The sequence below is a fragment of the Myxocyprinus asiaticus genome, chromosome 32, assembly GCF_019703515.2.
Source record: "Myxocyprinus asiaticus isolate MX2 ecotype Aquarium Trade chromosome 32, UBuf_Myxa_2, whole genome shotgun sequence".
In the NCBI taxonomy this organism is placed as follows: Eukaryota; Metazoa; Chordata; class Actinopteri; order Cypriniformes; family Catostomidae; genus Myxocyprinus; species Myxocyprinus asiaticus.
Window position 1 is genome coordinate 6,789,501 of NC_059375.1, and position 27,400 is coordinate 6,816,900.

The 27,400-nt window shown below is 40.7% G+C and overlaps 1 protein-coding gene and 1 pseudogene across 4 annotated transcripts in view; both read right to left on the reverse strand.

The window, feature by feature from the left end:
* Positions 1-26,365, reverse strand: part of LOC127422860 (proliferation marker protein Ki-67-like) — a 53,018-nt pseudogene extending 26,653 nt beyond the window's left edge.
* The window catches only part of LOC127422914 (eukaryotic elongation factor 2 kinase-like), a 73,936-nt gene continuing 72,235 nt past the window's right edge, over positions 25,700-27,400 (reverse strand). For all 4 annotated transcript variants that reach the window (XM_051666762.1, XM_051666765.1, XM_051666764.1 and 1 more), the window contains one exon: positions 25,700-26,559. In XM_051666762.1, coding sequence (XP_051522722.1) covers positions 26,450-26,559 — 110 coding nt within the window. In that variant the 3' untranslated portion in view covers positions 25,700-26,449. The remainder of the gene's footprint in view (positions 26,560-27,400) is intronic.

Sequence of the window (27,400 nt, forward strand, 5' to 3'; positions counted from 1 at the left end):
TTCCTCAAAAGCCAGAGTAAGTACAGCGAGTCGACCCACTCACATGAGAAACACCCAATGGTTTACTCACCCATTGATTCAATAAAAGACTTTGCCTGACTGGGACATGTAAAAACTTTGCGACCGACCTTCGTTTCTATTCTCAGTTTGGCCAGAAACATCAGAGCAAAAGTGATCTTTCACTGATGTAAGAGTTTCTTACATTCCTTGAACCGATCGTGTTTCTCTCTTGTCGAACTCGCAAAGTCCGGGAACAAGAAAATATTATGGTTCTTCCAAGAAAGCTTCCCTTTGCTCCTCACCTGGCGCAACACAAGATCTTTATTGGATGATCTCAGAAATTTGGCCAGAATCAATTGAGGCCTGTCTCCCTCAGCAAATCTGTAAGCTGGGACTCTGTGAGCTCACTCAATTTCCAGCTTGTGGCCTGTTATGTCGAGCAGACTCGGGAAAAGCTCGTCTAGGAATTTCACCATATCTCTGCCCTCCTCATGCTCAGGAATTCCAACAATTTGAACATTATTCAAATGTGTTACTGGGTGTATTAAATTTCACCAGATTATAACATAAAAATAATAAAAAATTTAGCAAAGTGCGTAGAGCTCGTCGCTCACACGTCTGCTTCTTGCATGGCGTCACGTGACCCCCAATAAAAGTAGATTTAATAAATGGTATATTTGCCCTGTGTAAATAACAATATATGGGAACTGTATCTAAAATAAATAAGGGGTGATAAATAAATACTAATACAACAGGCTGGAAAAATAGACATTTATTCATTTTATAATTAACATTTTTTATTAAATCATACAATAACAAGGAAATGCAAAACATATATATATAAAATCAACATTTAAACCCCACAACCCCCCCCTCCCCGCCCCCCCCCAAAAAACAACCCTGTGGTCAAACATAAGTAAATATATAGAAAAAAAAACCAAACAGACACACACACACACATATATATATATATATATATATATATATATATATATATATATATATATATATATATACACACACACTGTATATATACACTGTATATATATATATGTATACACAAACATACATACACGTACATACATACACTATATTGCCAAAGTATTCGCTCACCCATCCAAATAATTGAATTCAGGTGTTCCGATCACTTCCATGGCCACAGGTGTAAAAAATGAAGCACCTAGGCATGCAGACTGCTTCTACAAACATTTGTGAAAGAATGGGCCGCTCTCAGGAGCTCAGTGAATTCCAGCGTGGTACTGTGATAGGATGCCACCTGTGCAACAAGTCCAGTCGTGAAATTTCCTCGCTACTAAATATTCCACAGTCAACTGTCAGTGGTATTATAACAAAGTGGAAGCGATTGGGAATGACAGCAACTCAGCCACGAAGTGATAGGCCACGTAAAATGGCAGAGCGGGGTCAGCGGATTCTGAGGCGCATAGTGCGCAGAGGTCACCAACTTTCTGCACAGTCAATCGCTACAGACCTCCAAAGTTCATGTGGCCTTCAGATTAGCTCAAGAACAGTGCGTAGAGAGCTTCATGGAATGGGTTTCCATGGCCGAGCAGCTGCATCCAAGCCATACATCACCAAGTGCAATGCAAAGTGTCGGATGCAGTGGTGTAAAGCACGCCACCACTGGACTCTAGAGAAGTGGAGACGCGTTCTCTGGAGTGACAAATCACGCTTCTCCATCTGGCAATCTGATGAATGAGTCTGGGTTTGGCGGTTGCCAGGAGAACGGTACTTGTCTGACTGCATTGTGCCAACTGTGAAGTTTGGTGGAGGGGGGATTATGGTGTGGGGTTGTTTTTCAGGAGCTGGGCTTGGCCCCTTAGTTCCAGTGAAAGGAACTCTGAATGCTTCAGCATACCAAGAGATTTTGGACAATTCCATGCTCCCAACTTTGTGGGAACAGTTTGGGGATGGCCCCTTCCTGTTCCAACATGACTGCGCACCAGTGCACAAAGCAAGGTCCATTAAGACATGGATGAGCGAGTTTGGTGTGGAAGAACTTGACTGGCCTGCACAGAGTCCTGACCTCAACCCGATAGAGCACCTTTGGGATGAATTAGAGCGAAGACTGCAAGCCAGGCCTTCTCGTCCAACATCAGTGTCTGACCTCACAAATGCGCTTCTGGAAGAATGGTCAAACATTCCCATAAATACACTCCTAAATCTTGTGGAAAGCCTTCCCAGAAGAGTTGAAGCTGTTATAGCTGCAAAGGGTGGGCCGACGCCATATTGAACCCTATGGATTAAGAATGGGATGTCACTTAAGTTCATATGCGACTAAAGGCAGATGAGCGAATACTTTTGGCAATATAGTGTACATACACACACATAATAATCATACTATATTACACTACTCTCTCCACACCCCACCCGTGAGCCCTCCAAAATCTCCAAGTACCTGCCCCATTTCCGGATAAACAAATCCAAGCCACCCCGTCTTCCCAATGACACCTCCTCATAAGCCGCCACCCTCCCCACCTCCGTGTACCACTCCGGATATGGGGGCGCACCAACTGACCTCCAACCCCTCAAAATAACCTGCCTGGCGATCATCACACAGGTCAGAACCCAATTCTCTATATGACTATCCCCCACATCAATGACCGCCCCATCGCCCAGAACACAAAGTCTGGGGCAAAACGAAACCCGAGTGCCTACCACATCAGACACAAAATTCTGAATTTTCAACCAGAATTTCTGGATCTCAACACACCACCAAAAAACATGGGCCATGTCTCCATCCTCCGACTGGCATCGCCAGCAGGTGGGTGTGTCTTTAAGACCAAGCCTATACAATCTAGAGGGGGTCCAATAAAATCTATGGAAAATTTTGAATTGCATAAGATGCACCCTTGCATCTCTAGATGCAGACTTAATGTTTTTAAGAATCCTAGCCCACACTCCCTCCTCCAATACCAAGTTGAATTCTCCCGTACTCTCTTGAGAGAAGTTAAAGCTCCGTCCCCCAGACACTGAATTAACAGGGAGTAATAAGAGACCTCCTTGATGAAAACCTGCTCCAGAGCGCTCTGGACCTCAGACTGGGGCGAAGGTTCATCTTCCAACAGGACAACGACCCTAAGCACACAGCCAAGATAACAAAGGAGTGGCTCTGGGACAACTCTGTGAATGTCCTTGAGAGGTCCAGCCGGAGCCCAGACTTGAACCCGATTGAACATCTCTGGAGAGATCTGAAAATGGCTGTGCACCGATGCTCCCCATCCAACCTGATGGAGCTTGAGAGGTCCTGCAAAGAAGAATGGGAGAAACTGCCCAAAAAAAGGTGTGCCAAGCTTGTAGCATCATACTCAAAAAGACTTGAGGCTGTAATTGGTGCCAAAGGTGCTTCAACAAAGTATTGAGCAAAGGCTGTGAATACTTATGTACATGTGATTTTTCTTTTATTTATTTTTTTATACATTTGTAAAGATTTCAAACAAACTTCTTTCATGTTGTCATTATGGGGTATTGTTTGTAGAATTTTGAGGAAAATAATTAATTTAATCCATTTTGGAGTAAGGCTGTAACATAAAAAAATGTGGAAAAAGTGAAGCGCTGTGAATACTTTCCGGATGCACTGTAGATCACCGAGTGTATTAACCCCCCTCCCAATCCACTCTGACCAGCAGAAAGGGGACTTACCGATACCACAATCTTGGGTTCTGCCATATGCTCGAGGCAACATTTAACTTTTGTCCATACCGAGTGTACATTCGAAATAACGGGGTGTGACTTAACTGCAATGGCAAAATAGGGGCAAGAACTTCCTTTTCAATACCAAACCAGGGAGGGGCTCTCTCAGGTGGAAGAGAGACCAATGAGCCAAATGTCTGAGACTGAACGCATAGTAATAAAACAAAATCTTGGGTAAGCCTAGCCCACCTTTGTCAATAGGCCTATGTAACTTATTGAAATGCAATCTGGGATGCTTACCATTCCAAATGAAGGACTTTGCTATGCTATCAAATTGCTTGAAATAAGAGAGGGGGACATCTACAGGGAGAGACTGTAGCAGGTAGTTAAATTTGTGAATTCAATTCATTTTAATAACATTAACCTTCCCAATCATCGATAAATGTAATGAAGCCCACCTGCCCACATCACTCGAAAAACTTTTTATTAAAGGGTCAAAATTAACACTAACTAAATCAGACAAATTTGCTGGGAATAAAGTCCCCAAATACTTAATGTTCTGTTTGGGCCATTGGAAGGCGCCCGGCTGGAAGGCCGTTACTGGACAGTACGCTGTCAGAGCCAAAGCTTCGGATTTAGACCAACTGACTTTGTATCCTGAGAACTTGGAAAAAGAATTAATAATTCTGTGGAGGCAAGGCATAGATCTAGTGGGGTCGGAGACAAATAATAAAATATCATCTGCGTAAAGCAGAAGTTTATGCACCACGCCTCCCGCCGTCACCCCTGGAAAATCATCCTCCTTTCTTATCGCGGCTGACATTTATTCATTTTAATATCCTATATATATTTTGAATGTGTTGAAACTTGACACTGGGCGACGCGCCCTGAAAACTGCACCGTTAGAATGGTTTCATGCTGAAGAGCCGCTTAAAATTACGTTTTTTTCTCTCTCATAAATGTAAACGAGTGTAAATGCCAACACCATCATATAAGTCGAAAGGACTGAAGCCTGCCATGCAAAACATGAGCTCATTGATGTCATAAAATATCAGTCTGCTTTTTTATTCCAACAGTTACCCCTGGTCGGAGGCTTCTGTAAATATTTAGTTTATACGTAGGGTTAGGTTCTACCTAAGTTTAATGGTGCTACGCTCAAATATGTAGTAGGGCGTAAATTGTGACTTAGTGCCCATTTACACCACAACTAGCTGGTGCAACCGGCCCCCGATTCCTTGAATCTTTTAACTATATTGTGCACGGTAGAGGGTGAAATGCCCAAAATCCTTCCAATTTGTCTTTGGGGAACATTGTTCTCAACATGCTGGATTATTTGCTGACGCATCTCTTGGCAAATTGACAAGTCCTGAACGATCCTTGCTCTTGAAGGTCTATGCTCTTTCTGTATCTCCTTATACAGTATACAGTACTATGACACAATTGCCTCACCCGTTTAACATTTCCTGTTTCACATCGCCTTATTTCAACTCAAATTATTTGTCTTAAATTATCCATCTCAACTTTTTTGGAGCATGTTGCAATCAACTGATTTGATATTACTGTACATTTTCAAAAAAACAATGAAATTCACAAGGTAAAACATATAATGTATAGTTGTAGTGCTTTCAATATAGCAAAGGGTGAGTATCATTTACAAATCACACCTTTTTGTTTTTATTAGCATTTTTCATACTGTCCCAACTTTTTTGGAATTGAGTTTGTACAAAATACACTTATATTTAAGATACATTCTCTTTAAGCAAGTCTAAATATCTTATATGTTGCTTCTCAAGTAAATGTATCTTGTTTTAAGGATTTTTAAACAATTTAAAATGGAAAAATATAGCTGCAAGCAGCAATGACGGGTCCAAGCACCATGGGTCCATTTCCACCCGATGGCTTTCGGAAAACAATGCAAGGTGGACACATGCATTTGGCAACTGACATTATTCTAAACAATTCTGAAGCAATTTGGGTAAATAAAATAGGACTATTTTAAAGTTTGTTTTAAGAGCCACACTTCCTGCTGCCAGGTGGTGGCGCTATAGCCGTGACCCAAAATAGTCACATCCATGTGAATAGCCCCCAAGACTAAACATATATCTCAATTTTGATCTATATTACACATTGCACACAGAAGATATGAGACACTTCCTGTTTCCCATTCTTCACCATTAATTTAATGCCTCGCCATGGCAACACCCTTCGATATATCAAAAATCTGTTCTTAATCATTAGGAAATCTGTTCAATGTCTTGGCATAATGTTGTCTAAATGTGGGGACAGTCTCATGAATCCCCTATGAGTATTTAAAAGTTCAGACACTGCAATATTAAAAAAATTCAAAATGGCTGACTTCTGATGGGCGGAGCTAATAACTATAATTATGAAAGTTGTCCGGCTTGATGAGATCTATATATGTACCAATTTTAGTGACTGTAGGTGAGCATGGGGGTGCTACAGAGGCCGTCATACACACCCATGCCTGAACTTTTGCCCAGCCCTTATGGCCAACGACTCTGATGTGTGTGGAAAATTTCATGAAATGCCAAAAAAGCATGCCAAGTGCCTCAAAAACACCCAAATATAGGAAGAAAAAAATAACAATGAATGTGTTGCCATGGCAACACTATTTAAGATATCAAATATCCCTTGCCAATTTTACATCAGCAGTGTCTTGACATTCTAAAGAATTTTAAAGCAATTCATGTAAATTCATAAAAGGGCTATTCCAAAGTCTGTTAAAAGTGCCATACTTCCGGCTGCCAGTTGGTGGCACTATGACCGTGATCCATAATAGCCGCATCCATGTGATCAGCCCCATTACCAAACATACATTCACAATTTAGCATCTACTATGCTTGGCATAATGTTGTCTAAAAGTGGTGACAGTCTCATGAATCCCCAAGGAGTATTTAAAAGTTCAGAGACAGCAATATTCAAAAAATCCAAAATGGCCAACTTTCTGATGGTCAGAGCAAATGACTGAGTATGAGAGTTGTTCGGTTTTATGAGAACTATATATATGTACCAATTCTGGTGACTCTAGGTGACAATGGGGGTGCTACAGAGCCCCCCTTACATGCCCATTTTCAAGGGGGCTACAGAGCCTCCCCTGCAACTTCCCCAGCCCTAATGGCCAATGAATCTGATGTGTATGCAAAATTTCAAGAGTTTTCAAGCATGTTACGTACCCCAAAAGTACCGAAAACCTTAAAAAAGAAGAATTCTTAGAAGAACAATAGGGCCTCCGCACTTTCAGTGCTTGGGCCCTAATAACAATAATCCTTAGAAGAACAATAGGGTCTCCACACTTTCAGTGCTTGGGACCTGACAAGACAAAAACACTTGATAACAATAAGATTTTTTGCAGTGAATTTCTTACTGAATTAAACTTAATAAAAAGTGTTTTAGAGTCATTTAGAGGCATTTTTAAAAGATGATTTTGTCCTCTTTATTGTTAGCAAGCATGCTTAATACAACCTTTTAAGTCTGGGCACAAGCTGAATAGTCAGTTAAGAGCTAATGATTAATCGTTGCAATAATCGCCTGAATAGTCTAAAAATTGTTAGATTAGTCAATTATCAAAATAATCGTTAGTTGATGGAGGTCACGTGATGCCATTCAAGAAGTGGGTGATGAGCTCTGTGCACTTTGCTAAATTTATAAAGTTATAATCTGGTGAAATTCGATACACCCAGTTACACGTTTTTGACACACGGTTTATTTTTTCATTAATATATGAGTGTACTATCTCTCTCCACATGGAATGTAAATGGTTGGGGCTCCCCATAAAAAGAAGGAAGGTTATTACTTTTCTTAAACGTAAGAAATATGATATAGTGTTTCTTCAAGAAACACACCTTTCTCCGCAGGAAGCGGACAAATTTGGGAAGATATGGGGTGGGCATGTTTTCTTTAGTGCTGGCTCAAGTAAGAGCAAGGGAGTAATTATATTGGTAAATAAACATCTACAATTCAAATGTCTCAAACAGATTAAAGATAAATTAGAGAGAGTAATTATTGTTTTAGCTGAAATTCAGGGGCAAAGGTTGATTTTGGCTAATATTTACGCACCTAATGCTGATGATCAGGGCTTTTTTATAGATCTTGAAGGGATGTTGCAAGCCGCTGGCACCCCTCATGATATAATATTGGGAGGAGACTTTAATCTTTTGATGGATTCAGTCCTTGATCATAGTAATGCAAAAGTGTGTAAGCCCCCTAGAACAACATTGACGCTTGTCTTACAGATATTTGGAGACTTTTGAACCCATCTGGTAGGGACTATATACATACATATATAATAAATTTTTTTCATCACCCCATAAGATTTATTCTAGAATAGTTCTTTTTTTTTTATATCCAAGTCCTTCATTTCATCTGTTGTGGATTGCTCAATTGGAAACATTTTAGTCTCAGATCACACCCTGGTGAGTTTAGAGGTGTTGCCGCATACGGAGAAAGAAATCATATAGATGGTGCCTTAATGTGTCCCTTTTGCAAAATCCTGAATTCCAACAAATGTTAAAGACTGAAATCAATGTTTATATGGAGACCAACTGGTCCTCAGTCTCCACTGTGGGCGTAGCTTGGGAGGCACTTAAGGCGGTTCTTAGGGGCCGGATCATACAGTATGCCTCATTCACCAAAAAAATCCAAAGCACGAGAACTTGTGGAGTTGGAAGGAAATATTAAAAATGCCGAAGCAGAGCTGAAGCGCCGTTTGTCATCCGATGGCCTCAGAGAATTGACTCGATTGAAATACAGATATAAAACTATTTTGTCGCGGAAAGTGGAGTTTTGGCTATTCAGGGCAAGACAGTCATACTTTGAGTCGGGGGACAAAGCAGGGAAACTTTTGGCTAGATATATAAAGCAGAGAGAGTCTTTTTCTACCATTCTCTCAGTGAAATCTGCTGGTGGTGAAATATTTACCTCGGCCATTGATATTAATAATGCTTTTAAAGAGTTTTACTTTGATCTTTATAGTTCCACGTCTTCATCTACTGATGAAGATATAAGAAACTTTGTGGAACCATTAGATCTCCCTAAACTGACGACTGAGCAAAAAAATTCTCTTGATTCTGAGATAACCTTGGAGGAGCTTGGCGAGGTTATTAAGGCCTTACCTACAAGCAAGGCCTGATGGCTTTGCTGCTGAGTTTTTCAAATCTTATGCTACAGAACTGGCTCCACTTTTGCTAGAAGTTTATACAGAATCATTAAAGAATGGAAAGCTTCCGCCAACCATGACACAAGCCCGGATCAGTCTGATTCTTAAAAAGGACAAAGATCCAAGCGAGTGTAAAAGTTACCGTCCAATTTCCCTGATCCAGTTAGATGTAAAAATTTTGTCCAAAATCCTGGCTAATCGATTAAGTAAAGTTGTGACATCTCTTATACATATAGATCAGGTGGGGTTTATTTGAGGCCGTAGCTCTTCTGATAACATTAGGCATCTCATCAATATTATGTGGTCAGTAGCGAATGAACAATCTCCAGTCGCTGCCATCTCACTTGATGCTGAAAAGGCATTTGATATGGTAGAATGGGATTATCTTTTTAAGGTTTTGGAAATATTCGGGTTCGGTAGTACGTTTATTGGATGGATTAAGTTACTTTATAGACACCCAGTAGTGGTGGTACAAACAAATGGATTAATTTCAAATTATTTTACTTTGGATAGGGGCACCCAGCAGGGTTGCCCTCTTTCCCCATTATTCTGTCTTGCCCTGGAACCGTTAGCAACCGCGATAAGAAAGGAGGATGATTTTCCAGGGGTGGTGGCGGGAGGTATGGCGCATAAACTCTTGCTTTACGCAGATGATATTTTATTATTTGTCTCTGATCCCAGTAGATCTATGGCTTGCCTCCACAGAATTATTCATTCCTTTACTAAGTTTTCAGGATATAGAGTCAATTGGTCTAAATCCGAAGCTTTGGCTCTGACAGCGTACTGCCCAGAAACGGCTTTCCAGCCGGGTGCTTTCCAGTGGTCCAAACAGGGCATTAAGTATTTGGGTATTTTATTTCCAGCAAATTTGTGTTAATTTTGACCCCTTAATAAAACGGTGTTCGAGCGATGTGGGCAGGTGGGCTTCATTACATTTATCTATGATTGGGAAGGTTAATATTATTAAAATGAATTGTATTCCAAAATTCAATTACTTACTGCAGTCTCTCCCTGTAGATGTCCCCCTCTCTTATTTCAAGCAATCTGATAGCATAGCAAAGTCCTTCATTTGGAATGGTAAGTGCCCCAAATTATATTTCAATAAGTTACATAGGCCGACTGACAAAGGTGGGCTAGGCCAACCCAAGATTTTATTTTATTATTATGCATTCGGTCTCAGACATTTGGCTCATTGGTCACTTCCACCTGAGAGATCCCCTCACTGGTTCTGTATAGAACAGGAAGTTCTTGCCCCTATTTTGCCAATGCAGAGCCTTTCTATCAAAGTAATCGGAGAAGCTAAGTTACATCCCGTTATCTCGCACTTGAACTTGGTATGCACAAAAGTGTCCAGACTGTTTAATTCTGAAATTTTTTTAAATGTTGCCTCGAGCATATGGCTGAACCCCAAATTATGCATCAACAAGTCCCCTTTTTGCTGGTCAGAGTAGATTGGGAGGGGGGTTACTACACTCGGTGACCTATATGAGAATGGAGTGCTGAGATCCTTTCAAAATTTGGTTCAACTTTTTGGGATTCCTAGATCTCAGTTCTATAAGTATTTACAGCTGCGCCACCTACTCTGTACTGTTTTTGGGAGTAGTTTACACCCTCCTAAAGCGGCAAATACTCTGGCAGTGGTCATTACTGCTTTTGGCAAAGGTCATGAGGCATCGGTGTATTACTCTCTACGAATTCAGAGTCTGGGGGACAGAACTTCAACTTCTCTTAAGAGATTATGGGAGAAAGATCTAAATTTGGTATTGGAGGAGGGAGAGTGGGCTGGGATTCTAAAAAACATCAAATCTACATGTAGAGACACAAGGGTTCGCCTCATGCAATTTAAGATTTTACATACCCCCTCTAGATTGCATGGACTTGGTCTTAAAGACATACCCACCTGCTGGCGATGTCAATCAGAAGATGGAGACACAACCCATGTCTTTTGGGGATGTGTTAAGATGCAAGAATTTTGGATGAGGATTCAGAGTTTTATGTGCAAGGTTTTGGCCTCTCAAATTTTATTTTGCCCCAGATTCTGTATCTTGGGAGATGGGGCAGTCATTAATTTGGAGAATAACCTAACTAGTATTATGATCACCAGACAGATCATTTTGAGGAGTTGGAAGTCGGCTGGAGCGCCCCCGTTTCAGGAGTGGTGTTCAGAGATGGCCAGAGTGGCAGCTCTTGAGGAGGGGGTATCCTGAAGACTGGGGAGTCTAGACATGTTTGTGAAGAAGTGGGGCAGATATCTGTCTTTTTTGGAGGGCTCTTGGGGAGGGACAGTGGAGAGAGAGGTGTAGGGGTTTTATGTGTGTGACTGTTTTATTTATTTTATTTTTTAAATTTATTTATTTATTTATTTTTGTTGTGTGTCTATGGTTGTGTGACCACTGGGGTGCTGTTGGGGGTCGGGTGGGGGATGGATATTGATTCTGTACATGTGTGTTCTGTTATTTATATTTAATGGTTGAATCAATAAAAAATGTTAATCGCAAAAAATAAAAAATAATCGTTAGTTGCAGCCCTACATCATATCAGCAGTAATTCATCAAACACTGATCAAATGAAAAGCATTATAGCCTGGCATATAGCCTACTTAGATGCCCTTTTTCAGTATGTTTAAGAGATGATTTAGGTGTCTGGATCACAGTGGAGATGTACAGTCCAGGCAAGGTCAAATATGGTGGTTTGTGGCGTGCTAATAAAGAACACATTTACAGGGTACAATTCATTCTTAGTGAATGTGGTAACATCCCCTCAGTTTTGAGAGCAAAAACCAACAAAAAAGCAGACCATGTGTGGGTTTCCCAATAGCATTGCAACTTAAGCATTTACGTTCATCTTAACTAACGTTGCTCGTTATTTTAAGATGGAGTAATGGCTGTTTCCCAAACCAGCATGCAGATCACTCTTTAAAGTAGAACTTAAGTGTTATGGGAGCTATCCAGTCCAAATGTGCTGAAACTTTGGCAAATATGTCCAGGAGTTTATCTTCTCAAAATGAAAATGTGGAAATAATAACAAACATGTAAGTTGTTTGTAACCTTGTCAAGGCACCGAAATGTACTAACTATTACAGAGAGTTTAAAGCTGCACTACGTAACTTTGTGCTCTCTAACGACATCTGTGTTTGAAACTTGAAATTTAAAGCAATTTGCGGAATACATTATGACAGTTGTGTTCTGACACTACTCTGGCGGATGAATCTCCCAATTTGAGCTTACCTTGACATCACCTGTGTGTGATCATGACTGGAGCCAGAGTCATAACGTGCTGTTTTCATGTTGATATTATGTTATACGATTAAACATTTGAAACGGAAATATTACTTGCTTTGATGAAGATAAACAATACTCTTATTTACATATTTGATTGAATTTTACACTTAAATCGCTTTTCTGACACTACACTCAAAGCACTTTTAAAAATGGAACAGGGGACTCTCCTCAGCCCCCACCAGTAGATCTTAATATGATTATTCAAGTGTTTTATCTACTATTAATGTTTGAATTGTACTACAATTTTCAATTTAAGAGGTTAAACTTGTGATATGGCTGATACGAGATCAATAGAAGACTGTATTATTTTTTACTGTATTGTCCAGCCTTAGTTACTACAATAGCATGTCTATGCAATGCACACAATAACACGTAAACTAAAAACATAAAACGAGGATTCAATAATGATGGGGATAAAATATACTTTATTAAATGTATAAATAACATGCTTAAATATGCAATATAGGGGCGCTAGCGAGCAGGCGATGGAGTAGGTTGTGGTTTCGACGTGCTCTGCTGAAATTTGGTTTAAAAAGTATTATTTAGGTGCCTTATACCCACAAAAGGCTACGAATTATTGTTTTAAGTTTGTTTCTTTCAAATTTAGTTTTTATATTTATGCGCCAATGGCCAATAATTTGCGAAAGTACAAATTCGCAGGAGGAACTGCTACTACTGGGCCTAAAGCCGTGAGCTCGAGTGCTTCGCCTACCAGGAGTGATGGTGACCCCTCCTTCCCCAAGCTAGACAAACAAATGGAGGCAGCGGACTTGAAAGTCGAAATTCTTGCTTCGCTGAAAGAGGATATCGTGGCTCTGCTTCGGTCGGAACTTAAGAATGTGTTAACTGAGGAATTCGAGGCGGTTAAATCTGAATTGCATGCAGTTAAAGCAGAACTGGCAAATAACACTGCAGCAATCCGCTCCGAGGTGGACATGATGAAAACAACCATATCCGATATGGAACACGGATTATCATCATGCTCAGATGACGTGACTTTGCTGCAAACTAAGGTGGAAAAACTCGAGACTGAGATAATTAGCCTACGGGAGAAAAACCTTGACATGGAGGGAAGGATGAGGCGCTCCAACATCCGGATATTGAACGTACCAGAGACCCCTGGCTCAAGTAACCCAATAGCAGTTTCCAAACTATTGAAATAAGTTTTGAAGATGGACAAAGATGTTATGATTGATAGATCACACAAGGGTCTCCAAGCAAGGAAACCAGGCGGTAAACCACGTGTCATTGTGGTGAAAGTACATTACTATCAAAACTGTGTGGAGGTTCTACTTTATTTTTATTTTTTTATATTTTTTTAATTAGATTTAGGACATCTTTATGCTAAAAATGATAATAATGATGCAACTGAATATTTCACCCCTCTGCCATTATTTATTTATTTATTTTATTTGACCTTCACATCAGGATAGTATTAACATTAAGTACGCTGCTTATAAGGCAGTTAACCGTGTTAGAGGAAGGAAGATATTCTCCCTTTCCTTTCATTTAAAAATGTACTCATTTTAACATTAAGGGAACGGTAAACTGCCGGTTTATTCTTGACATATATCTTCTCAGTAAGTACTCAGTAAATTACTACTAATCTGGGGGTGTTTTTGTTTGATTGAATTATTACATGATGTGTTTTTTTTTTCTTGATGGGAGGTTTAGTTTTTGTATGCAAGACTATATGCCTTTGGATTGAAATTTTTCAGATATACCAACTATCTGATCAATGTGCCTTATGCAATGTTATGTTCCATATACAGTGGGGCACTGTCTATGAGGGCTAGTGTATCCTCCTACAAGCACTTAAATGTGTAGACTGTTGCGATGGGTTCGGGAGTCACCTTGTTCTGATAGGTGATGAGGGTTGGGAACATACTGTACCAGGCTTATGTGATTTTTTAAATTGTTTTCACTAAGGGGTTTTGTCAGTGCTATAGCAAACTCAAAATTGTTAAATCTCAACACGCCTTTAGTTATTTTTTCCCCCTTAAAACAAGACCATGGCTAACTTAAGCTCTTCGAGCGGTTCAATCAGCTGCGATGTAACCTTTGTGAGCTGGAATGTTAAGTAACTAAATCACCCTGTTAAATGTAAGAAGGTTCTTTCGCATCTGAAAACACTTAATGTAGGGATAGTATTTCTTCAGGAAACACATCTGCGAACTTTTGATCATTTCCGAATCAGGGGAGGATGGGTAGGCCAGGTATACCATTCCAATTTTCACTCTAAGTCCAGAGGGGCGGCAATCCTTATCAATAAGAATATCCCATTTGTTATGTCAAAGGTAGAAACGGACTCATCAGGGCGTTACATAATTGTAATAGGTAGGCTATACAACACACCAATTATCCTGGCTAATGTTTATGCACCACACTGGGATGAAAGTTCATTTTTCACAAACCTTTTTGCCCAGCTCCCAGATATGAACACACATTGTCTTATTCATGGTGGGGATATGAACTGTGTACTATCACCGATCCTAGACCGCAGCTCACCTAAAACCGTTCTCTCATCCAAATCAGCTCTTGCAATCCAGGCATTTCTTAATACAAATGGGATATAAGATGCGTGGCATTTCCGGAATCCTATATCTAGAAGTTATACTGTTTTCTCTCCTGTTCATGGGACATACTCGTGCATAGATTTTAGATAAGAAGCTTTTTCCACTGATGAGCAAGAGTGCGTATCAGGCAATAGTTATTTCAGATCAAGCCCCATTATTGATGACTCTACGTATACCAACCTCTCACGCCAACTATCGTCCTTGGCGTCTTAATTCGCTATTACTCTCTGATGAAACGTTTGTTAGTTTTATTTCAACTGAAATTACTTCCTTTCTCGAACATAACCAGACCCCAGATATGCCCCCCTCAATAGTGTGGGAATCAAATAAGGCATATCTTAGGGGACAAATTATATTGTATAGTGCAAGACTCAGGAAGTGTCACAATGCAAGGCTCGAACAATTAATGAACGATATTTTATGGCTAGAAACAACAATTGCCACTGCCCCATCTAATGATTTATTTAAACAACGACTAGTTCTTCAAACCGAGTTCAACCTCCTATCAACCAAACACACTGAAAACCTAAAACACAGAGTAGGACGTATGAATTTGGTGAAAAAGCTGGGAAAATTCTCGCTCACCAACTCCGTCAAAAGAATGCTGATCGAATTATAGCTGAGATAAATGACGATATAGGCACTAAGCACATAGATCATTCAGAAATTAATTATTGTTTCTACAAATTCTACTCAAAGTTGTATACTACAGAATCCCTGGGAAATGATTCTTTGTTTGACATTCTTTTTTGGGAAATTAGATATTCCCACAATTAACAAAGAAACTGCAGTTAGTCTAGAAGAACCCTTTTCTACGGAGGAGCTTATAGATGCAGTCAACTTAATGCAAAATGGAAAATCTCTGGGACCTGATGCGTTCCCAAGTGAATTCTTTAAGAAATTTACTAAGCAACTTGCCCCTATTTTGCTGTCTGTCTATGAAGAATAATTTATTAATGGCTCTCTTCCTCTGACTATGTGACAGGCGGTCATATCACTTATCCCTAAAAAAAGATAAAAATCCTCTAGAGTGTAGCTCCTATCACCCTATTTCACTCCTAAATGTGGATAGTAAGATTCTCTCTGAAATGTTAGCCCGCCGTTTAGAAGCTGTCTTACCCTCAGTTGTATCGGATGATCAGACAGGCTTTATTAAAAATTGCACTTCACTATCAAAATTATTTTTATGTCCATAGACAAATTAATAGCTGGATTTATCTGGAATAAGAAAAACCCTCGTATACGTAAAGGGATGTTACAACGGCACCATCAACATGGAGGATTATCTCTGCCTAATTTCCAATCTTATTACTGGGCTGCTAATTTAAGGACCTTGTTATACTGGAAGGAGTCTCCATACTATGACCTCACTCCCAAATGGTTACAATTAGAAAACTTATCCTGTGACCCCACTTCCTTACATGCCTTACTCTGTTCAAAACTCCCTCTGCCTGAGCCTATATCTATGTATACCTCAAACCCGGTTGTTAAGCATTTCTTTAAGATCTGGACACAATTCAGACGTTTTTTTTTCCTTTTTTTTTTTTTTGCTTAAGGACCTTTCTGTCTGTGCTCCTATAGTGAGAAATCACTTATTTACACCATCAGCACAATAGGAGGGATCAGCACAATAGGAGATCTATTTATGGATAATACTTTCTTATCTTTTGACCAGCTAATGTTAAAGTTTAATATCCCCCACTCTCACTTTTTCAGATTCGTACAACTCTGAAGCTTTATATCAGCACACTGCACTCATTTCCCATTTCAGCCACCCAGCTCTCTTCTAGACTCTGTTTTGATGCTTAATCCTTGTTGCAAGATGTCTATTGGGGCAGTTTACTCCCTATTAAATTCCCATAATTTGGAACCCTTGACCCGGTTAAGGAATCAGTGGGAGGAGGAGCTGGGGATGCAGTTTTCGGATGGAACTTGGAGGGAAGCTTTAAATAGGGTACATTCCTCTTCAGTTTGTTTACAACATACAGTTATCCAATTCAAGGTTTTACATCATCTTCACTGGTCTAAAACTAAACTTGCCAAATTAACACCTAGTGTTGATCTTATGTGACCGATGCAGGCAAGCACCAGCCACACTTTCGCATACATTTTGGTCTTGTCCAAAATTAAATAATCTCTGGCAATCAATATTTCAAGTTTTTTCAGATGTTATACAGACACCTATAGAGCCTTCTGCAATATTTGGAGTTGTCCCACAAGATACATATTTTAATCGCCAAGCAAAAAATATGATAGCTTTTGCGTCTCTTCTAGCTAGGCGACTTATACTCCTTAAATGGAAAGAAAAACTCTCCCCAACCTTCAAGTTATGGATTGGAGATCTTGCACATCATTTGATAATGGAGAAAATTCGCTATTCAACAGGAGGATGTGTTCAAAAATTTTATATTATGTGGCAACCATTTCTGACGTATTTAGAAAAAATGGATGTTGCTGAGAGTACAGTCTAGTACTGCTGACCCCATGTTACATGTAGGTACATTTATTTATTTATTTATTTATTCTTTTTTTCTGAATCCTATTTGTAATCTCTGTCACATTGTATATGTTTGTGTTTATATTTGTATATGGTGTGTGTATATGTATGTATGTGTGTATATATATGCATATATAAGTAATTCCTACAGTCATTGTGTTTGATAAATAACGGTACAGTAATAGTTTAATGGGGATGGGGCTCTGTTGGAGCAGGGAGAATGGGTGGGGACGTAATATGCTCATCTAATTGTATTTGTCATTCGTTACATTTTGTAAAACTTTGAAATATCACTAAAAAAGACTTTGAGCTGAATATGCAATATAACAATTACAAGAAGTCAATTTCAGAAGTCATACATATTAAACATGCTATACAGTAACTTAACCAGACAATGTAGATACATCGCGATCGGCCAACACTGGGGCTGGGCAATATACAGGTGCATCTCAATAAATTAGAATGTCGTGGAAAAGTTCATTTATTTCAGTAATTCAACTCAAATTGTGAAACTCGTGTATTAAATAAATTCAATACACACAGACTGAAGTAGTTTAAGTCTTTGGTTCTTTTAATTGTGATGATTTTGGCTCACATTTAACAAAAACCCACCAATTCACTAACTCAAAAAATTAGAATACATCATAAGACCAATAAAAAAAACATTTTTAGTGAATTGTTGGCCTTCTGGAAAGTATGTTCATTTACTGTATATGTACTCAATACTTGGTAGGGGCTCCTTTTGCTTTAATTACTGCCTCAATTCGGCGTGGCATGGAGGTGATCAGTTTGTGGCACTGCTGAGGTGGTATGGAAGCCCAGGTTTCTTTGACAGTGGCCTTCAGCTCATCTGCATTTTTTGGTCTCTTGTTTCTCATTTTCCTCTTGACAATACCCCATAGATTCTCTATGGGGTTCAGGTCTGGTGAGTTTGCTGGCCAGTCAAGCACACCAACACCATGGTCATTTAACCAACTTTTGGTGCTTTTGGCAGTGTGGGCAGGTGACAAATCCTGCTGGAAAATGAAATCAGCATCTTTAAAATGCTGGTCAGTAGAAGGAAGCATGAAGTGCTCCAAAATTTCTTGGTAAACGGGTGCAGTGACTTTGGTTTTCAAAAAACACAATGGACCAACACCAGCAGATGACATTGCACCCCAAATCATCACAGACTGTGGAAACTTAACACTGGACTTCAAGCAACTTGGGCTATGAGCTTCTCCACCCTTCCTCCAGACTCTAGGACCTTGGTTTCCAAATGAAATACAAAACTTGCTCTCATCTGAAAAGAGGACTTCGGAACACTGGGCAACAGTCCAGTTCTTCTTCTCCTTAGCCCAGGTAAGATGCCTCTGACGTTGTCTGTGGTTCAGGAGTGGCTTAACAAGAGGTATACGACAACTGTAGCCAAATTCCTTGACATGTCTGTGTGTGGTGGCTCTTGATGCCTTGACCCCAGCCTCAGTCCATTCCTTGTGAAGTTCACCCAAATTCTTGAATCGATTTTGCTTGACAATCATAAGGCTGCGGTTCTCTCGGTTGGTTGTGCATCTTTTTCTTCCACACTTTTTCCTTCCACTCAACTTTCTGTTAACATGCTTGGATACAGCACTCTGTGAACAGCCAGCTTCTTTGGCAATGAATGTTTGTGGCTTACCCTCCTTGTGAAGGGTGTCAATGATTGTCTTCTGGACAACTGTCAGATCAGCAGTCTTGCCCATGATTGTGTAGCCTAGTGAACCAAACTGAGAGACCATTTTGAAGGCTCAGGAAACCTTTGCAGGTGTTTTGAGTTGATTAGCTGATTGGCATGTCACCATATTCTAATTTTTTGAGATTTGGTGGGTTTTTGTTAAATGTGAGCCAAAATCATCACAATTAAAAGAACCAAAGACTTAAACTACATCAGTCTGTGTGCACTGAATTTATTTAATACACGAGTTTCACAATTTGAGTTGAATTACTGAAATAAATGAACTTTTCCACGACATTCTAATTTATTGAGATGCACCTGTATAGAATATTAATGATATAATCGAGATAATTTTGCTGACAATGCAAAATTGACCAATATCGTGAATATCGCAGTGATTTTAATGTGCTTTCATTTGCCAATTAAATTTCATAAAGAGCGCATCAGTAGACTAATTTCACGATCCTTCAGGGCTGCACAGTTAAAATTACATCAAAATGACGCAGGGTTGAACATCATAAACCAGCGATTTCGTGCCAAATTGAACCCGACAGCTCAAAATACAAATAATTTTTATAGGCTTACATTGGTGAATCGGGGTATGGTAAGGACATTGTTTTGAACACTGATTGTTTATGTATTCAATCAATAATGGCAATTTGTAAAAATTTTAACCAAAAATCTTGCATAGTGCAGCTTTAATTACAAAAATAATGATGGCTTTAGTAAGGCAGGGTTTCAAATGTATTAGTTCTCAACTTCATAGAGATTAATGAAAATGATGCAAGAAATGCATGTAACATGAATGTGCGCTCGTGTAGCCTAAAGTTTTGTTTCTTTGGCTGGGACCTGAACAGATACACAAAGAACAGGATTAAAATGACAGATATCATAACTGAACTATAGACCTATGTAAATATGAACAGATCATCTGGTTACAGTTCTAGGCACTGTGCACTTGTAGCCTTCTCCTGAATAAATTCAATTTCATACATATCCGCTGCAGTGTCCGGATACTAATAATAACTACGATACTAATAACTCTGTGCTGATGTGCCAAAAGACCAAGGATTTCTATATTGGGGGGATTCACTAAGAATGAACTGCGCCCTATAAACGCTCTCTGCGCTGGTTTAGCGCCCCATTCACTAAAGGAATTATGCAGTTCAGCCAACAGTGCAAATGCGGCTATACAGAGGAGGAGGATGCAGACCACCATATTTGACACACCCTGCCTGGCCTGTACAATGTCCACTGTGATCCAGATACCCAAATCATCTCTTAAACATGCCGAAAAATTGTGCTTGACTACACAGCGCATCAGGATATATGCCAAGCTATAACGCTCTTCTCCATCATTCGATTAGTGTTTGATGAATTACTGCTACTTTTATTTGCGGTAATAGCGCAATCTAAATTGCGCCAGACAATTTTTGTGAATGAAGCACAATCTACAATGAGCCTAATTTCCATGTAAAGGAGGCATGTTTGCACCCAAAGGAATGGCAATGACTTCTTTTAAATACTCAAGATGCAGATGCTCCATTTTGATGTTACTTTCCTCACAATTTATTCTCAAAATTGTATGACTTCAATCTCATAATTTGTACTTTATTCTCAAAATCTTCAAAACATTTCTTTTTTACATGGCACTGAAACGCCATCGTAGAAAAAATACATAACTCTATAACAAATAAAACTTTTAACTAGTTTACCTTTCAGATTAGCCAGTGATGCTCCACTGCGTCTTGAACGCATGACAACAAGTGCACTTTTAATCTCACTCTTGGGGGTTTTTCGCACAGAAGATCTCATGCTCTTCCTCCGTAATGGGATCTTTGGCGTTATGCACTCCCCAGAGACATTGTCTATGATGGTTGGCTCCACTTCACTCTTTTCCTCCTGATTCTGGACAGGTGATGGAGTGCTAACACGAGAGACTGATAACCGCCCTTGCACTCTAGGTGTTTCAGTTACAGATCCATCACACGCAGCCTCGATCATTGAGGTTGATGCCCTCCTAACAGATGCAGGTGTCTTGGGTGTAGCAGGGGTGGAGGATGGCGAGGGTAATTTGGTTGCACCAAAAGGTGACTTTCGATGTTTTGGTGTTTTAGATTTAGTATTTGGTGACCTCTTGGCAGGTGATGGAGTCTTCACAAGCATCACAGCGTTTAGGTGATGCTTTCTTTACAGCACTTTCCCTATCTGTCACTCACTCGACGTTGTGTCGATGTAGTGACACTAGGGGTCACACTTCGGAGCCCTAAACACCTCTGCTTTTTGAAAAAAGGCCAATGGGAATTGGCTAGTGGAATTTGCATGCCACTCCCCCAGACATATGGGTATAAAAGGAGCTGGCATGCAACCACTCATTCAAATTTTCTCTTCGGAGCTGAGCGATTGCATTCAGTGCACTGAATTCAATTCACCTCAAACTGCTGGATTTTACGGCACATTTCAGCGGCTTCTCCCCCTCTGCACCCGTGGAGTGCAGAGAACACCCCTGGGCACTTCGGCAGAGCAAACAAAGAGTATATTCTAAAAAAAGAGTATATTTTCTATCCTAAAAGAGTGGCACATACGGAACATCTTTTTAAAGATGCCTTTCCGTTTGTGTGTTATTCCTGGTTGCGGTCGTTATCTCTCCGCTTCTGATGGCCACGATCGCTGCCTTACATGTCTGGGCGCTGCCCACGTGGAGACATCATTCATGGATGGGTCTTGTCCTCATTACGAGAACATGACCATGGCAACATTGCGGTCGTGGCTTGCCTTCGTAAGAAAGCAAGCCACCCCAGCAGCTCCCCGCCTCGGTCCTTCTACCTACGGGTATGAGGCCACGTCGGCTAGCACTGGGGGCGATTTGGGGACTTCAATGGGAGCACCTCCGCCGGGTAACCCCCCACGGACCTCCCATTCCTCAGCACGCTCGCTTGCCCTGGTCGGGCTCTCGGATGAGACCACTGGCTCGTCTCAGGGCGAGTTCAACCTCTTATTCGGGGTCCGGGAAGACGATGAGTTATCGAGCGCAACATCGGAGAGCGGGCTCGGCCATTCTGACGTGGAGGCTTCGGCTGGGCTTCCTCCTTCGGGTATGGTTGCCCAGTCTCAGGCCGACGCAGAGATGACAGACATGCTTTCCCGGGCAGCCGTGAGCGTCGGGCTAGAGTGGAACACTCCTTGAACCCTCGCGGCTCGATGATTGGTTCCTGGGCCCAGAGCGCCGCTCATGGCCGCGCCCCGCCCCAGTCCCTTTCTTCCCGAAAGTGCATGAGAAGCTGACAAGATTTTCAGCTCCCCCGCTCTCACTACCCTCGACGGTGGGGCGGCCAAGGGGTATTCAGTGATTCCCCAGGTGGATAAGGTGATATGCTCCCATCCAGGGCCTGTAGGTTTATGTCATCTCTGATGGCTAAGGTCTACGGTGCCGCTGGACAAGCAGCCTCTGCCCTGCACGCCATGGCTCTCTTGCAGGTACACCAAGTCGAGGTGCTAAAAGAGCTGCACGAGGGTAGTTCTGACCCGGGATTGATGCAGGAAATGTGCTTGGCGACCGACCTCGCTCTCCGGGCGACGAAGGTCTCTCAGGCAGGTGATGTCCACCCTGGTGGTCCAGAAGCACCACCTTTGGCTCAACCTGGTCAAGATGAGAGAGGCCGACAAGGCACGGTTCTTTGACGCCCCCATTTCCCAGGTTGGCCTGTTCGGCAACACCGTCAAGGACTTTGCCCAGCAGTTCTCGGTGGTGAAGCAGCAGACGGAGGCTATTCAACACATCCTGTCTCCGCCACAGCCCGGCCTCAGCGTGGAGCCCACCGCAGGAAGCAGATGTCACCCATCTCACGGCCAGCCGCCAAGAACCCAAGGAAGGCTTCGAAGTGCCCCTGAGACGGGCGACCCAGGAACGAGGAGACCCGCTTCTATGGAGCTGGTAGACAGACCACTCCATCCCCCGGTGGAGTGCTGGGAAGAGAATCTTTTGTTTTATTTTTCGCTGCACGCCCAAGAGGCTGCGGTACCCAAAACTTCAACAAAAGAGTGGTTTTCTTGTTCCCTGGGTTACATGTCAGGTGCGCACGGCCGTCCACCATCCCATTTTGGCAGGATTGGCGCTCCAGCGGCAGACCCTCCACCCCTGCGTGCCCAGCTGTGGCACAAACATGCCCACACCGGGTTGGTTCCGATGGACTGCGGGGACGATATTCCTCCTCCCCCCTCCTCGACCAATCTTATGGTGGGCATCAGGAGCCAGGTAAGTGCTTCAATGTCTCTGGACTCAGCACGGCCACGGGGTTCGAGCCCCCTCGATGTGGCGCCTCGGGCTCTGCCCCGCTGCAAGACCCCACCCACCGGTACGTCCGACGTGATTGTCCCCTTGGTCCCCCTGGCCCAGAGTTTGGACACGTGGCTCGCGCTTTCCAACCTGTCGCGATGGCTGACCCGGACCGTCCGACTCGGCTACGCAATTCAGTTCTATAATCATAGTGTTGGGGGAGGTTACGTGATGGCCAGGTGCGCCTTTTTTCAAAAAGCAGAGGTGTTTGGGGCTCCAAAGAGTGACCCCTAGTGTCACTACATCGACACATCGTCTCATTCCCTCCATCAGGGAACGGAGGTTACGAAAGTAACCAGGATGTTAATATTATTAACTCCTCGCTATCCTTAGGACATGTCCCAAGAAACTTTAAAATGGCAGTTATCAAAGTGCTTATTAAAAAGCCACAACTTGATCCTGGAGAACTGTCTAACTATAGACCGATTTCAAATCTCCCATTTATGTCGAAAATACTAGAAAAGGAAATATCCTCCCATATATGTTCATTTCTACAGAGAAATGGTACATATGAACAATTTCAGTCAGGATTTAGGCCTCATCACAGTACAGAGACTGCACTTATCAGAGTTATAAATGACTTGCTCTTATCATCTGATCGTGGCTGCATTTCACTTCTAGTGCTTTTAGATCTTAGTGCTGCATTTGACACGATAGATCACAACATTCTCTTGAATAGGCTGGAGAATTATGTTGGCATTTGTGGAGTTGCATTAGCATGATTTAGGTCCTATTTATCCACTTTGTCTATGTAAATGAGGAATTGTCAAACCAAACAACAGTATGGAGTGCCACAGGGATCAGTTTTAGGGCCTCTGCATTTCTCCTTGTATATGCTTCCCCTGGGAGATATTATCAGGAATCGTGGAATAAGTCTCCACTGTTATGCTGACGATACCCAACTTTATATGTCTTCAAAACCTGATGAGATTTCACAATTCTCCAAATTAGCAGAGTGTATCAACAAAATAAAAGATTGGATGGCCAGAAATTTCCTTCTACTCAATTTCGACAAAACAGAGGTACTAATTATTGGACCAAAAAAAAAAAAAAATAAGCCGCTAAAATATAATTTGACTCTCGTTGGATGTACTGTTACATCATCTTCAACAGCGAAGAACTTAGGTGTTATATTTGATACCAATCTGTCCTTTGAAAATCAAATGACCAATGTTTGTAGAACAGCATTCTTCCACCTAAGAAATATAGCTAAATTACGACACATGCTCTCTGTTGCTGATGCCGAAAAACTAATTCATGTGTTCATGACCTCAAGATTAGATTATTGTAATGCATTACTGGGAGGATGTCCAGCAAGATCAATAAATAAACTTCAATTGGTTCAAAATGCAGCAGCCAGAGTGCTGATGAGAACCAAGAAATATGATATTAGCCCCATTTTCATATTAATTTTAAAATTCTGTTAACTACGTATAAAGCTTTGAATGATCTAGCTCTACAGTACTTAAGTGACCTTCTACCACGCTATATTCCATCACGTTCATTACGATCGCAAAATTCTGGCCTGTTAATAGTTCCTAAAATATCAAAATCCACAAAAGGAGGTAGATCCTTTTCATATTTGGCTCCTAAACTATGGATTAGTCTCCCTAACACTGTTCGAGATGCAGACACACTCACTCAGTTAAAGGCTAGACTAAAGACTCATCTATTTAGCCAGGCATACACCTAATTTATCCTTCAACCCACAATTAGGCTGCTTTAGTTAGGTCTGCCGGAACCAGAAACAGTGATCATGATCTATAACTGCAATAAATTGAATGGCATCTATGCTAATATTATTTTATTTGTTTCCCTGTCTCAACCTCGGGACTCCTATTCTGAGGTCACCAGAACCGGCCGGAACCAGCTCCATTCCTGCTTGGTTTGGACTCCACTGTTACGTGTCGCTGTGTGATGATGACTAATAGCAGCTGGTGCCAGCCAAACATCACTTCAGTCTATTACGATGGACTTCAGAGGATGAACTGATGCCAGCTCCAACCATAAGACATGGGATACTTCATATGCCATAGCCTGAACCTTGGACTTAGGATAGACCTCACCGAAATTACCGGCCAGGTTGAACTGTGGTGCACTTAACAGATCTCTGCCTGCATCACCTCGGTCTAATGATGGACTACACTCTTGACATGGAATACATAGACTATCAATTAATTGCCAACAAAACTCTTCATCAGCCAACTTACAAGGACAATTGCATCTATGTGAACTTCTGCAGTTAATCCAGGATGGACTTCAAATACATTAGTCATTAATCTTACAGTTCATACAAAATCTTCGTTTTAAACACTCACCCTTAACACTTACTTAGTTTAATAATTTTAAACCATGACTTGCACTATACATAAGTTATATTGGCATTATATTCATAATGTTAGCCAGAGGGGAACTGGCACCACAGTGAGTCTGGTTTCTCCCAAGGTTATTTTTCTCCATTAACCAACATCTTATGGAGTTTTGTGTTCCTTGCCACAGTCGCCTTCGGCTTGCTCACTGGGGTTATAAATACAATTATTATTTCATTACTTATTTTTAAACAATTCACAATCATATTTTATCAAACTACACAATGATGACTCTAAGACATTATAGATATTACAGTTTTATCTTCTGTTAATGCCTGATCTTCTGTAAAGCTGCTTTGAAACGATGTGTGTTGTGAAAGGCGCTATACAAATAAAAATGACTTGACCATCGCAATTACACTTCGCTGACAGCACTTATAAATGTTTCTTACCATTAATTGAAGCTATTCACATAAGTAATTCAATAACATCTTGGTATTTGCACGTGATGTGAAACAGGCCTAACACAGCAAAACACATTTTTAAAACTCAAAGCATCAGCAAAAGCAAATGCATTTTATAGAAATATGTTCAATCATCAGTGATGCTGCTTTTTAAAAGCCACAACATCCAGTTGGCTTTTTAGAAACATGAGTCTGAAATTTTTGACAGGTAATGAACATATCCCAAATTTTCATAAAGCAACCTGAACAAACTGCACCAGCTTTATGATTATTCTTTATTAACTAGGAGATTATTTGTAGTATTTAGCACCTCAGTATAGCACTGATCCAGAATCAACTTTTCTAAGCTCTTATCACATTCATTAGAAAAGCAGTATCCCATAACAACAATATTTCTCTTAAGTCAAAGTGACCCAAGGAAAACATAAGGCAAAAAGAGCATGTAAACAGACGTTTCAATCAGTTTTCAATCTTCCATCATGGCCCATGCTTCCTCTGCTTTCATGTAGTACTGACTGGCCAGTCTACCCTTCATAGCCTCCGTAGCTGCATCAGCTGCCTCAGTGAAAAGATCACCTACAAAACATCACTTATCATTTAAAGATGCCGTTTCAACCAAATAATGCTAAATACAAATAATAACATGCTACCAACCACATAATTGTGCATAGTTAGGTGTAGTATAGTACAATAAATAGACTTATCAACTTTTAAAAGGGAGCAGAAAACAATTAAAATTAAAACAAATGAACATTTTAAAATTCATTTAAATTCTTGAAAGAAAATGTGGGTATGCATAGTTTCAAATAATCTTTTATAAAAAAATTTTTTAAATAAGCAGTGAAACAATTTTGTTTTAAAATATTTGTCCATCAAGGCCTGTTCACAACAAATACTGGCTCACTGCCATTTAAATTATTGCAATACTTTGAATATTGTCCTTGCAATAAAAATAGCAGTGTGGTTCTGCAATTCATTTGTCTAAAACATTGCATGTAACAAATCTTTTTATGGGATTTTACTACAAGCTAGTCCAAATAAATTGCTGGAACCTCACTGCTATTTTCAATGCCATGAGAATATAATAGACACGTTAAATAATGCACATTAAGACAAGACTTCATAAGCAGACTTTCAAAAACAGAACAGGTTTATGTTTGCTGTACAAAGGGTTCATGAACTGCAACTATTTTTAAGTATATAATTTTCAGTGTTTCAGTGTATCAGCTGCACGTCAAATGCCGGTGTTTGCCAGCTGATTAGTGCTGGTGCCCGACCGTTTTATTGGTTAGCCGATATTAGCCTTTCACTGATATATCGGTATCGGCATATATGTTTTCCGTTATGAAACTTTTTTTTCAGAACATATAATGCAAAAAACAATGCTTGGGGTGATTTAGAATAGTGCAATAATGTA